Here is a 13,215-nt window from a genome sequence, read left to right on the forward strand (position 1 = left end):
GATCCAGATAGATGCACAGGCGGGGAGTTTCGCTAGGACATCAGTACCATTGAACAAGTTGTAAAACTATACATGGTGTGCATCAAGTATATAAAAGTGCTGAAGTCTCGAGTATACTTATCTTTTACAGATCTCAAATCAGAATTTGACCTGGTGAATAGACCCAATCTATGACAATCACTGGAAGAATGGAGGGTGGAAAAGCCTCTCTTGCAAGCTCTCAAAATTCTACAAGAAGAAACCTGTGCCTGCGTTCGCTATGGAAGTAGAGGGGACTGTACCCATATTTTATTATTCTCTCAGGAGTACGGCAGGGCTGTGTTCTTGCCCCATTGCTGTTCTTTGTCTCTGATACATTTCTCTGCGAAGGGAACACGGATGTACCAAAGCTGTGCAACAAAAAGATAGTCATGCTCCTGTTTGCTGACGATGCTGTAATATTGTCTGGCACACAAAATGAATTGCACACGAGGCTGCACGGCTTTGATAGCTACGGCCAACGCAAAGACCTACACACCAACACGCAAAAATCGAAAATAATGCCAATGTGGACATCCCCATCCCTTAAAAAATCAGCAAGGATTTCTGGCCAGGGGCTGGAAACGGTTAAGAAACATGATTACTCAGAGATTTGCTTCAACAATAAACTGCCTGAGCGAGACTGTTGATAAGGCATCCAGTATTTTGCAGTGGTCAGTCAATGCTGTTCAGAGGTTCAAGGATAACATTGGATGTCAGTCACTAAGTGTCATCCTTCAAGTTTACAGGCAAAAGCAGTGGAGACAGCAGTTTATGGCCCAGAGCCAGGTGGATACAGTGACTTTAAACTTCTTCAAAAGTAGGACATTCTTTCTCGAGATGGTTCTTGAACCTGGGCCGGGGTCCATGTCTTCTTCCCCTAGCTTTGGAGCTGGGTTTGGTCTCTATCTCATTGCTGTCCTTGCTCCGGTCATGGGAAATCCTATCTGAGAGTAATACTGAAAGCCTCAGGCCCAGAAAAAATGTATTGCAATCCCTGGTGAAACTACGTGAAAAGCTGCCTTAAGGAGGTCTGTCTTGCTTATTTTTGGTCGAACCCATCTCTCGTTGCTGGTGATCCAGCTGCCACAGTCAAAGACACTTTAATTGAAAACTCAAGGCATGCATCAAGCTTGCGCCTTGCTCCAAACTGACCCGCCATTACCATTCAAATGAAACAAAGGGTGGCCATTGAGCAGTACTTGGATGATATTACCCTGATGTACGCCACTCTCCATATTTAACATTTGCTGCCAATGATTTTAACTCCGACCTTTTCGACTGCGAAATTGGTGGCCGAGAATCACTAATGCACTTTATGCTATTTGGCGCAAAGACCAAGCATTTATGCACTAATTGACTTGTACCGCTGTTTAACCAGTTCTTAACAACAAGCACAGAAGTACTAGCTCCAGATGGGAGTACAGAAAAATGTATAAGCCTGTGGCAAGTTACATCATGGGAGCTTGCCTTCTCTGCAAGCGTCCTATTGTCGCTCAGAAGAGCGCTTTTAGTTGCTTGAAAGCTCACCATAACGTGATGTATATGTGGCTTATTCACAAGCCCCCACCGTAACCAAGCTAGGCAAACCTGGCTTGGACTTTAATACTAGATATATGGCATTTAAACTTAACTTTTCTATATTTCGACATCTGATTTTAAAGCACATATAGGGTCTGTTTTTATTATGTATAAGTTAGTATATTTATGGTACAGATAAGGTATATATATATATATATATATATATATATCTCCAAACAACAAAGTTTGCCCAATGAGGAGATGCCACACAATGGAGATTTGCAGCCTTTAATCAAGGAACAACAGTTCGATAATGAAGCAAGGTCTCCCTCTCAAATCACAGCCCAACGCATTTCGAGCAGCCTTCGCTCTTGTTCACGGGCTCGAGTGAATAAACAAAACGGCATTTCCAAAGGCGCCTTAAGTGTAACAAAGGTCCCGCCCTTGTGGGCGTATGCTCACAGGCATTCTGGTCTTTGTGGTTCCTTGGAGAGTAAAATCCCAAGTGGGTGCCGTATTGCATTTATGTAACCTCATTTAAATCTTTCCTCAGTGGGTCAGGTAGGCAGCTTGGATCACCTCGAGCTGGTCCGTTTTATATCCCTTGGCACGGCACTTCCATTCCGTCTGTGCTTGAGGGTTCAAACACTGGTTCCGCGCACATCGCGGCAGGGCATCTCCGCGACCTGGGCCAGGCCGCATTCATATCCAAACAACAAAGTTTGCCCAATGAGGAGATGCCACATAATGGAGATTTGCGGCCTTTAATCAAGGAACCAGCTCGAGGTGATCCAAGCTGCCTACCTGACCCACTGAGGAAAGATTTAAATGAGGTTACAGGTTTAGTTTTCATTTTAATTGAGGGTCTTTATTGTAGTGTTATCAAGCGCAGCTCCACCTTGGCTACTTTGGACCGTTTTACATAGAAATGATATGCATTAAAACTAGAAAAAGTACAGGAGAGACAAATTAACAGATGCAAATGAGTAGAATCAAAAGTTGCATATAATTACATTTATAGGAGGTTTGAGAAATTAGGTTACTGGTTGACTGGGGTGTGAGCCCTGGTCCAACAGCAACCACAATCCTTGTCAAAGTAAGGCACAAGCAAACCTCAAATTAACGTGTGCTCACCTACTGGTAGCTTGGCACAGAGCAGTCTAGCTTAACCTAGAAGCATTATGTTAAGTATTTGTTCAACACTTTAACAGTACAACAGTGAAAACCACACAAAAAGGATTCCACACCAAGTTTGAACAATAGAGTGCAATTTAATAAATAAAACCAGACCCAAACAACAAAAATCCAATCTGTAGAACCGGAGATATGAATTTGTTAAGAATTTAGTGAAAATAGCACAAAGTGTCAACTCAGGATATCTGGTTGCCTTGGACCGGGTTAAAGTCACACTTTGAAGCTGACCACAATGGAGTGCAGGTCAGATACACTCACCAGGTTAGCCCCTCAGAAATTTACCATTTTAAGTTCATGCAAAGCGTCCGGTTCGCATTGAAGAGGACCATGAGGAGCAGACAGAGCGTCACAGGAGGCTCTCTGCATCGCAGGCCGCTCTCCCCATCGTGGGGGGGGGGGTGTTGCTCGAGCTTTGCTTTTGCAATTCCCGCAAGCTGTCGATGCTGCAGTGCGAAGAGTCGGGCTGATCTGCGGTGCGAGTGACGAGGTCTTGGTGTGAACAAGCCCTTTGGCAGTCACTAAGAGCCTAAAAGCTTGATTTCAGTACCCTTGAGCCACACCAAGGGTCCAGGACCCAAGAGGCACTACTTGGGGGGTCAGGAACTCACTGTACCTTGGTCCAGGTGCTGGTGCAGGATTTCCAAAGCCTTTTGTGTCCCTGAGGATCAGATCAGGAGGTCAGCAGACAGACATAGCCCTTGGAGTCACTTTGGGGTCCTAGGTTCAAGAGGAGGTTGCAGGGCCAGTGCTCCTTCCCCAGACAAGAGGGCAGCAGAAAGCAAGTCAGCACAGCAGGGCAGCAGTTCTTTGAGTAGCAATACAACAGTTCTTCTTCCTGACAGAGTATCCACAGATCCAGAAGTGTAACGTAGAGTTGGAGCCTGAGGTCCAGTGTTCAAACCCATTTGTGCATATGAAGTGGGGAGAAGCTTCTAGAGGCATGCCTTTGAAGTCTTTAGCTGCAGTGCATTTCTGGCCCTGGCTCCAGACTAACTACAAGGGGGTATGCGGTCCTTTGTGTTGAGGCAGGACACAGCCTACTCAAAGTGTAAGTAGGTTGGACCCAGCTCATCCACGCATCCTTCCAGTGATGCCTCGTCCAGTCACACCTAAGCTCTGCATTATGTGTGACTGTCTAGGGGGAAAACACAAAGCCCAACTGTCAGCTATACCCAGTCATGTGACCCAGAGACCGTCAGCAGGCACTAAATGGCTGCTTAGTCAAGAAAATGCCAACTTTCTAGAAGTAGCATTTGCAGGATTGCAATTTAAAATCCGACTAAGCACTCTGACACTTCTGTGTGTGCGTGCTTTACAAAAGTTTTAGTTACCTACTTACTTCACCATAAGTTAGGATTTTAAATTGTGATTCTAGAGACACCAAATATGGAGTGGTTTCTGTTCCCATCTGGAAATTACATTTCTAAAATGTAATAAGGTAATTCCAATGTTATCCTACGGGAAAGGTAGGCCTTGCAGTAGTGAAAAACGAATTTAAGAGTAGTTTCCTACCAGGACTTAAAAGTACATGTCTATTTTTTCAAATACACTGTACCCTGCCCTTGACTCTGCCCAGGGCCTACCTTAGGGGTGACTTATATGTGTTAAAAAGGAAGGTTTGACTCTGGCAAACAGTTTATTTTGCCTGGTCGAAATGACCGTTTATAAAACTGCACACACACAGGCTGTAATGGCAGGCCTCAGACGTGTTTAAAGTGCTTCTTAAATGGGTGGCAGGCCCAATAGTAGCATTTAATTTATAGGCCTTGGGTACATGTAGTGTACTCTACTAGGGATATATAAGTAAATTAAATATGCAAATTGGGTATAAGCCATTCTAACATGTTTTAAGGAGAGAGCACCAGCACTTTAGCACTGGTTAGCAGCGGTAAAGTGTGCAGAGTCCTATAATAATAATAATAATCCACATTTGTAAAGCGCACAATCACCCGTAAGGGTCTCTAGGCGCTGGGGGCCGTCGGGAAGATTAAGCAAGCTATTGCCCAGAGTCACATGGTGCTGGGCTAACCTGCCGCCGGAGCCGGGGATCGAACCCTGATCCCCAGATTCCAGCGTCAGTCGCCCTGGCCGCGGCGCCACACCTCTCCCTATGGCCAAGAAAGACTAATTCAGCAAAAATAGGAGGAGGAAGACAAAAGGTTTGGTAATTATCCTGCAAAAAGTGACAAGACCAACAGGCAGTAACTAGTGATCTGCCTAATGAAGAAGATGGGACATACATTGCATTCAGTCTAAAAAAAACAGGACAAACATAAACTGTATGGCCAAAGTCTGCCACCCACTCTTGCAGTAAATAGCATTGTAAATACTATGTTTCTTTTCAAACCTGAGCCTGCCTCTGCCACTGTGTCTGTGTGGCATCTCTTCTCGGACCAGGCATCCCGTGGCGCTGCTTCTGGTTCTAAAGAGAGGTTGGAAGTTGGAGATTGGACTGTGTATGATGTGCCCTTGAATTGGCAGCATCAATTTAATACAATAAGGAAGACATGCATGCAGCACCTGCATAAAAACTTCAACTTGAGCAATATGCTTCACATAGAGGATTGGAGCGTAGGACAATTTAAACATAAATTCTCTGAGGGAAAAATCTGCTAACTGCAGGTTTTAAATTAAAAAACATTGAAACCGGCTGTTACTGGCATACATTCCAGCAATCAAAATGTTTTTTCATATCAAAAGGATTGACTGGAAGATTCTTTAGTAAATGATTGTTGCAGGGAAACCTACCACTTTGCTTTGTATTTCGTTACTAAAATTGCACACTAGACATCGATATCTATTTCAGGCAGGGCACAAGTCGGGGGTACACGCAGGGACTTGCGTTCACCCACTATTTTCACAGGCTGGACGCACCCCCCCCCCCTGCAAAGAAGTTGGGCCCCACAGAAATATGCTGAACTTGTTCCGGTGTAAGACACCGACGTTCAGCGGGGCCTGTAGTTGTCTGCTTTTTTTTTTCACCTCCAGCTGGGACGAAGTTCAGGGGCTATCGGGCATCCTTTTGTTTGAATAGCCTGATTGGAGGCAGCCTGGAACCTCGCACTTAAACATGTAAATGCCATGGAGGGTAAATAAAGGCATACACACTGTTATCTCTTCACAGGTGCTTAAGAGAGACATGCTTATGCTTTTGCCTTTTTTCAGTCCCTTTATATAAGAGATGCAGGCCCTGTAAGAATGTCAGATGTGTTGGTCTGTCTCAGTATTTACATAAATAACAATTTCAATAGCACTATTTAATTTCTTATATAGCGCTACACCACCAAGTGCAGAATGTCAGAGCTCTTTACGTAACATACACATTATACATTGACAATAAATCATGTACATGTGTAGTAAATCAGTGTACGAGACGAGTAACATGAGACAGGATTACAAGGTGTAGGAGTCACATGTCCTTCATAGCTTACTGCGCTATATATCAAGGATTAACATTTATGAACTGCAGGAAGCAAAATGATCTCTGTGTTAATAGCAGTAACCCACTTTACTATCTACATAAAATAAAAATTGTCATCTGCATGCTACGCAATGTGCTTTGTAGGATTAACCTTATACTACTTTGATATAAATCTGGGACTTCACAAAACACAGATGTCTCCAACAAATGAGAAAACTCGAGAGTTATTTCACAATTATTACTATTCCCTGTGATTTACTGGCACCTTTACAACATGTGCTTTAACCCAATCAAATATTTAAAAATGTAGACTTTGCTACCAATTAAGCATAATAGATCTACTGCCATTCTTCTCCTTGTTGCCTATTTCTTTGTCGCAGGGCTTAAAAATATAAATGTATAAGTTGAGGCCCAGATGTTGTATCGGGATTGCGCCATTTTTTTGGCACAACCCTGACACCAAATCTCACTTGTTAACTCTCATAATGCGCTTAAATGTACTCATGATATACCTGATATTGCTATGTGTGGGGTCTTCATATCTAATGTCACTTCCAGTGAGGTCACTTCCTGTGATGTCACATGCAATTTCGCATCGTGTCATCATGCGCTGACATGGCATGCGTAATGAATTCCCATGTATACTGCCTAACCTGGTTAGTCCCCCACTTCTTTTTAGGAAGTGTGCCCTGATTACAGGAAGCAGGGATTTTAAATTACAAAAATGCGAGCTTTGTTTACTTTTTCCCCTCGTTGTGCTGCTTTTGATTCCGGTTCATTTTCACCTGCAGTTGGTGGAATATATTTCTCTGGGCAGTTATTTATAGGTTTGTTTTCATTCTGACAATTCAGATATTGTAGACCGAGCTCTACGATGGGTTCTAGTTCTGAGTGTCTGTGAAGTCACGTGACACAGACTTGTGTCACGTGTACCAGATGGCACTTTAAAAGAGGCATGCAGAATATACCTGGTGCTTGAGATCAGGCAAGATTTGTGTAGTAAATACTGTTGTGAAAGATCTTTGAAAAGCTGAGCTTTTGACACTTTTACAGGAACCATATCTTGATGCTAGGGACCATCACTTGGATACTCGTCTGATCTATGAGTGGCTAACTTCCCTTTCATCAGTGGCCAATGAAAAGCTAGTTTGAGGGCCAGACGAAGGGTAGCATTTTTTTGCAGAACTGTCGCTCATAACCTATTTACGGTTCGTTCAGCAGAATACGCAAGATGTCTGCTGAGCGGCTGCGAGAAAGGCACTTATCTCTTCTGTTGCAGAAGTCGAATTTAATTCACACTCATCAAAAGGAAAGGACCAATGCTGGCGTCGGCACAGCCAGAAAGAATGGAGACAAATTGGTCCTTTCTTCCAAATTGTGGATAAAACTGTGTTCAGGAGAATGGTACTGACACTTTCCACAGACCCTACAAGGTTGAAACCCCGCTGGATGCAGGACAGGTGAAGTTTCCATGGAGTTGGCACTTACAGCCTTTTAAGGATTCGCACAAAGAGTGCTCATTATCCATAGCAGTGCGTGGCATCTTTGTAGGATTCTTTTAAGCAGCTCCTCTGAAGTTGCACACCACTGTGAGCCCTTTCGAATCTTGGTGACAGAAGTCCAAAGTAATCGTTTTTTTTCTCTTCTCTAAACTGCTCAAAGAACCAAGCCTTAATAGAACGTTCACAGTAATATTCTGTAAGTGTAGGACAGCTAGAATGTGCCTTTTCTGGTCTGGGGCATGCCAGAAACTACCTTACTGCCCCATCCCCAGAAATACACTAGACTGGACTAAACAAGTTGTTCAGCCTGCACAACCCCATTGTTCATACATTTGTGCACAACATTCTGATCAATCTGATTGGCCAACCTTTAACCACTCAGAATGCTGGGATCCCTGGCATAGCTAATTGTATGTTAAGCAATCACTGGGGCCAAAATGAAATCAGGGTCACTATGAAACCCACCTTTTTGGTCTTCTAATATGGGCAGCTGTCGTTGCAAATCCCTCTGGAGAAGAGCCTAGGTGAAGGCCCTTGGTGTGTACTCCGGCATCCTCTTGCTTTTTTGGTTTTAAGATCCATGCCTGACGAGGGCGATCCTGAGGTCTCTACTCACAGTGGGGATTGGTGGAAGACCCTTCAATGGTAATGCCATATTTTTAAGTGTTTGTTTATTTATAAATCTTAAATATATGGCTTCGAAAATCAAGTTATTTCAAATGGAGGAAGGAAATTTCAATCTTCCATTTGGATATATTTTTCTCTACTCTGGTTGACAGTTTCTGACAAAGTGCAGTTTAATTCCCTGACTATGGCACATTAGGTATTGCGTATCCTTCATGTTGGGTAAAGTTCTTTCTGAAGGTGGTACTGTCAGAGCGTCTAAACTTACCATCACGTTCTGGCTTTTCGAGTTCTGTCCTTTACCTGAAAGTATTCTGAAATATTGAAAACTTTACACCTGCAGTGGTCTGACAGTCATTCAGATCCTATCTGAAAATGATAAGCAAAATGCCTATATTTGAATGCACTCTTCACTTCCTATGTTGTATGACTATCCTCTTTCTATGTCTACTGCTTGCATGAGCTCACTGCGTTGTATTCAGAGCACTGTATGTCCAGGAAAATTTCTAATTGGATCAGCATTTCCTTGTTCTCCGTAGATCCTCATTAAAAAATTTGAAAGGTTGAGAGCCGCGTGTACCGCCTTGTTGCCATAATATATTTTAAAAGAGAAAGTAGAACTTCGAGTGGGTGAGACACTCCATCAAAGTCCAGTGGAAAGGCTGTAGTTGTTCAGAATTGTTGCCCCAAATAGGGTGAGCTTGAGGTCCTGAGCTTTGTGCTGCATGATTGGGTTAAGCATTAATAAAGACTAGGACATTTGACCCTTAAATATAACTTCCTTGTGTATGGTTCACAGCTTACGGATAGTCAAAATTGCCGATAACCTACATGAAGGAGCAGGGTAAGGCATTCGCTCTATTCAAACTTTACACAAACCTGTATAGTCCCTCCACCGAAGCAATATAGAGGGTAATAGCGAAACTCCTTCCAACTGTTAGTTACGGACAACACTCCTTCCATGAAGCTTTAGCACCAAACATGGAGTAGGTGCAATACCGCCTTCTACAAGCCAATATTCAAACTACCTTCCTACACCCGAAACTCATTAATGCATCTGGAGTTGGGCCTGAAAAAACGAGTGTGAAAATGCATCAGAATTAAAGCTGACTTAATCGATAACATTGTGCGTGCATAATCGTAGGGTAGCGGTAATGACTACCGCTGGGCTATTCAGGTTAAAGTCTCCACCGGCACAAGTGAACCACTCATGTTAGTCTCCCAATGACAACCCCAGCTCATGTCCAGGCTACTGCCACTGAGATTCCCTTCCCGTCCAAAAGCCTGAGGCACTCTCCATGAAGGAAGCAGTAGGAAAGTAGCTAACTGAAGAAGGAAGGCTTGGCTCGGCTCTCTCCAGAAACAACAGTGCTTCCCTGGTCTGTAAGCCTTGCGCCATAAGGGTGCCGGCAGCCACTGGGGTAGAAACAAAGGTTGACCTTCAGCAGAAAAGATGCTGCTCTTAAGTCTGTCATCCCATTCATAGGAGTAGATCAGCGGTTGTGGAAACATATATATCCTGTAGTTCAGTGGTTCTTAACCCGTGGTCTACAGCACCTTCACGGGGGATCTGCGACTGTTCAGAAAATGTAGTAATATTAGTAGATTCACAAAATATACATGAATGGCTAAAAGTAAAGTTGATCATTTTAAATACGAATGTGAAGGAGTTTTAAATTTGAGGGTAAATATTAAGTTGGTATTCTTAGTTTCATTTGTGAAAGGAGGGCAAGTACAGCAAAGGGATTCTAAAAAGGACAATTGGAAGCATCAATTGAATCCGAGAGAATGCTTTACGACCGAAAAAGACAAAGTGATATGCTACAGCCTGACATATTGATCCGTATTTTACAAATAAAACTACTTTTTGAAAAACTCCAACCTTCCAATTAAAATAATCATTTCTAATTTTGTATATTTTGGTTTGTGAGTTAAATAAAATATTTCACAATTTCTGTGTTTTGTTCCATTTGTACTTCTCTCTGCAATTTTGTGTATTGCTTTGAGGATCAAATCATAGAAATTGCTTAGGCGAGGTCCCCAGCTTCCAGTAGCCATTCAGTGGCGCTTCCTAGAAGTCAAAAGGGTGAGAACGCTGCTCTAGTTGATCACAATTTCCTACCGGTTTGCCTCGTTTTCTAGAACTAGAGCAACTGAGTTTTCCACGCAATTCATTTGCCTTCCTTTTGTAACTATTTTAATGAATTGAATCAAATAACTTATTATTATTGTCATCATCATAAGCAAACCAATCAATGGTTGGACTGGGGATTACACAAACAAACCATTGATGGAAGAGGGCTGATCCAAAGCACCTTTATATATATTGTTGTTATATTGTTCCTTGTTGGGTTGACATGAGCTTTGATGCTAGGAAGCAATCAAACCAGATCTAAAAAAGAGAGAGGTCTATTCATGTTGCCTGTGTTGATGATTCTACTGTACTCTGATGAACATGTTGAATGGACTGCGCTTGAGTAAAGCCCTGCAGTTCATAATGCTCTGCTTTCGTCTGCAGGTGAGGCAAACGACAAGGATGTTCAGGTGGTGGAGCTCCCCATCGTCGACAGTCTGCATCCTCGACCACCATATCTACCGCTCGCCGTCCCAGAAGATCTAGCAGATCGGTTAATACGTGTTCACGGAGACCCTGCCGCTTGGTGGGTCTCCCAGTTTGTCAAGTACCTGATTCGTCCGCAGCCCTGGCTAGAGAAAGAAATCGAAGAAGCAACGAGAAAACTTGGGTTCAAGCATCCTGTTATTGGGTAAGATGTTTTTGTTTTTTAATAATAGTTGTAGAAATAGTAGGGGTAACAATAGTAGTTTACTGTCATTACTACTACTAAAATGTGAATGATAGCTTTATTGTTATGCCATATACTCAGTGCAGTTGTGTGATGTTACGTTTCTCTCTTTAAAGTTGTCTTGTTGGTAATCGTCAAGTAGTTAGGTCACATGTGAACAAATGTAATTTACAATTCCACTACTTTTCATAAGAGAAGAAATACTGCTTTGCAGGGTTTGCTGCGAGCATATATTACTTAAGTGCTACAGGTGAACAGTGACCCACCCAGACCAAGGTGGTTTGCGAGGGTATCCTATTTTATTATCTTACCTTTTATTGAACAATTTCAGAGAGATCTTCCCTATCGAATAAAAATAAGCAAGGTTCTGGTTCGTTGTAAATAGGTGGCCTCTGAGTCCCTCCTTTCTTCTTCGCTCTCGTTTGTCTTTCGTTATACCTCCCTCTCTACCCTCCTATCCCCTTCTCGCCTTCTTCCTCCTTCTCTTCTTGCCCACCCCAGGGCTATGCTTGCACTCGTCAGTACGGGCACCACGAGGTTCAAACCTCCAAAAACACTGTAACATCTGGAAATGTAAAAAGACAACCCTTTCGTTGTCCCTCATTTGTGTTGTGATCCTCCGGGGTTCCCATAAGATCTTCAGGGCTCTTCTGTGCAGTGTTCTTCGTGCACAGCAAGCACTGAAGGAAGGTAGTAAACAAGCAGACACAGGTGTGCACCAGTACGGTAAACCAGGACACGTGCTTCCCCAGAGACAGGGCCACAGATGGAATCTTGCTTAGGTTTAATAGGTCTATTTGTCTTTTTACTATTTTGGCACATGCATCGCTAATTGCCGGTAAGTGGTTTGTACGGTTAGTGTATGCCTCCAAGGACCTGCAGGGCCCAGTGTTCCATGCTGCACTACCTGCCTGACGTAAGCTGCACATTATCCTAAGCCACTGGTGGGGCCTGTGGCCCACAAACAGGGTTAGACATTAACCCCATCCGCGCTAAGCGTTTTACCGCTGTGCGCTAAAGATTCGCAATTACCGCGTTACATGACGAGCTCAGCTCGTCATGAGCGTACGACAGGCGTACCTCATGACGAGCTGAGCTCGTCATGAGCGTGGAAGGGGTTAAGAATATTTCTGCTAGGAGGCAGCCAGGATACACGAACCTGTGTTTTAGGAATCTATGTAGCACCAGGGAGACTGCACTATCCTACTACGGAAATACGAAGCTCTGTTGGATCCTTGGGGTTCACACCATGGACTACAGTAATTCTGCCCTAACTCACTCCTACTGTACACTCCCTCAGGTTTGATGTGCACTCATTCAGCCTTGCTCTGGCTACACTCAATATACCACCCACCTCCTCCGCCCACCATTGAGTTCGTGAGCACGTAAGCTCCTTGACAATGTGTTGGTGTGCCACGAGCACCTAAATGTCCATTTCACCCTTTTTGCAGTCTCGGGCACCTGTGCTCAATCTTACCTTGCACACTGCGTGGAGAAGTGTGGCTCAATGGTTAGAGCGGCAGACCCTGATGCAGAAGGTCTAGCACGGGACCAGGGTTCAATTCCCCGCTTCGGTGGGTCTTGGGCTCAAAATTCCACGGACCTGATAATTCTCGCCTCGTGCCTATTCCAATCATGGAGTCCCACTCTGCAACTCTGGGCAATAGCTTACTTAATCTCCACAACGGCCCCCAAAACGCTAAGGATGCCTGGCCTCCACCTTGGGGGTGCCCAGGAGTGGACACCTTACAGGGAAAGCCAGGATGGGTTCCACAGCGGTATTCGTACAAGCGCCTTGAGACCCTTGCGGGTGAGTAGTGTGCTATACAAATATCAATTTACATTTACATTTACTGCTAGCCAAGACAACACCTACGCTGCTGGTGAGGATGGTGGCCATTTTGTGGTGTCACTACTCACTTGTATTGAATAAATACAGGTGGCTAGAAGTCCTGTTTTCTTGTACAGGCATATTCATAGATCAGAACACAACTGAAGTAAGAAAATATAATAAACAGGACTTTAAAGGGAGATTCAAATCTCCCATATTTTAAGGAAAATAGAACAGTATTATATATGTTCTCATCTTGTAGTTCTAATTACGAAAACCTCTGATGTCACCCCATATAGA

At 43.6% G+C, this 13,215-nt stretch overlaps 1 protein-coding gene across 4 annotated transcripts in view; it reads left to right on the forward strand.

The window, feature by feature from the left end:
* FUT8 (fucosyltransferase 8) overlaps nucleotides 1–13,215 on the forward strand; it is a 733,753-nt gene that overhangs the window by 651,935 nt on the left and 68,603 nt on the right. For all 4 annotated transcript variants that reach the window (XM_078659523.1, XM_078659526.1, XM_078659525.1 and 1 more), the window contains one exon: nucleotides 10,799–11,045. In XM_078659523.1, the coding sequence (XP_078515649.1) occupies nucleotides 10,799–11,045 (247 nt within the window). The remainder of the gene's footprint in view (nucleotides 1–10,798; nucleotides 11,046–13,215) is intronic.

Source organism: Lissotriton helveticus, chromosome 9 (assembly GCF_964261635.1).
Source record: "Lissotriton helveticus chromosome 9, aLisHel1.1, whole genome shotgun sequence".
Lineage (NCBI taxonomy): Eukaryota > Metazoa > Chordata > Amphibia > Caudata > Salamandridae > Lissotriton > Lissotriton helveticus.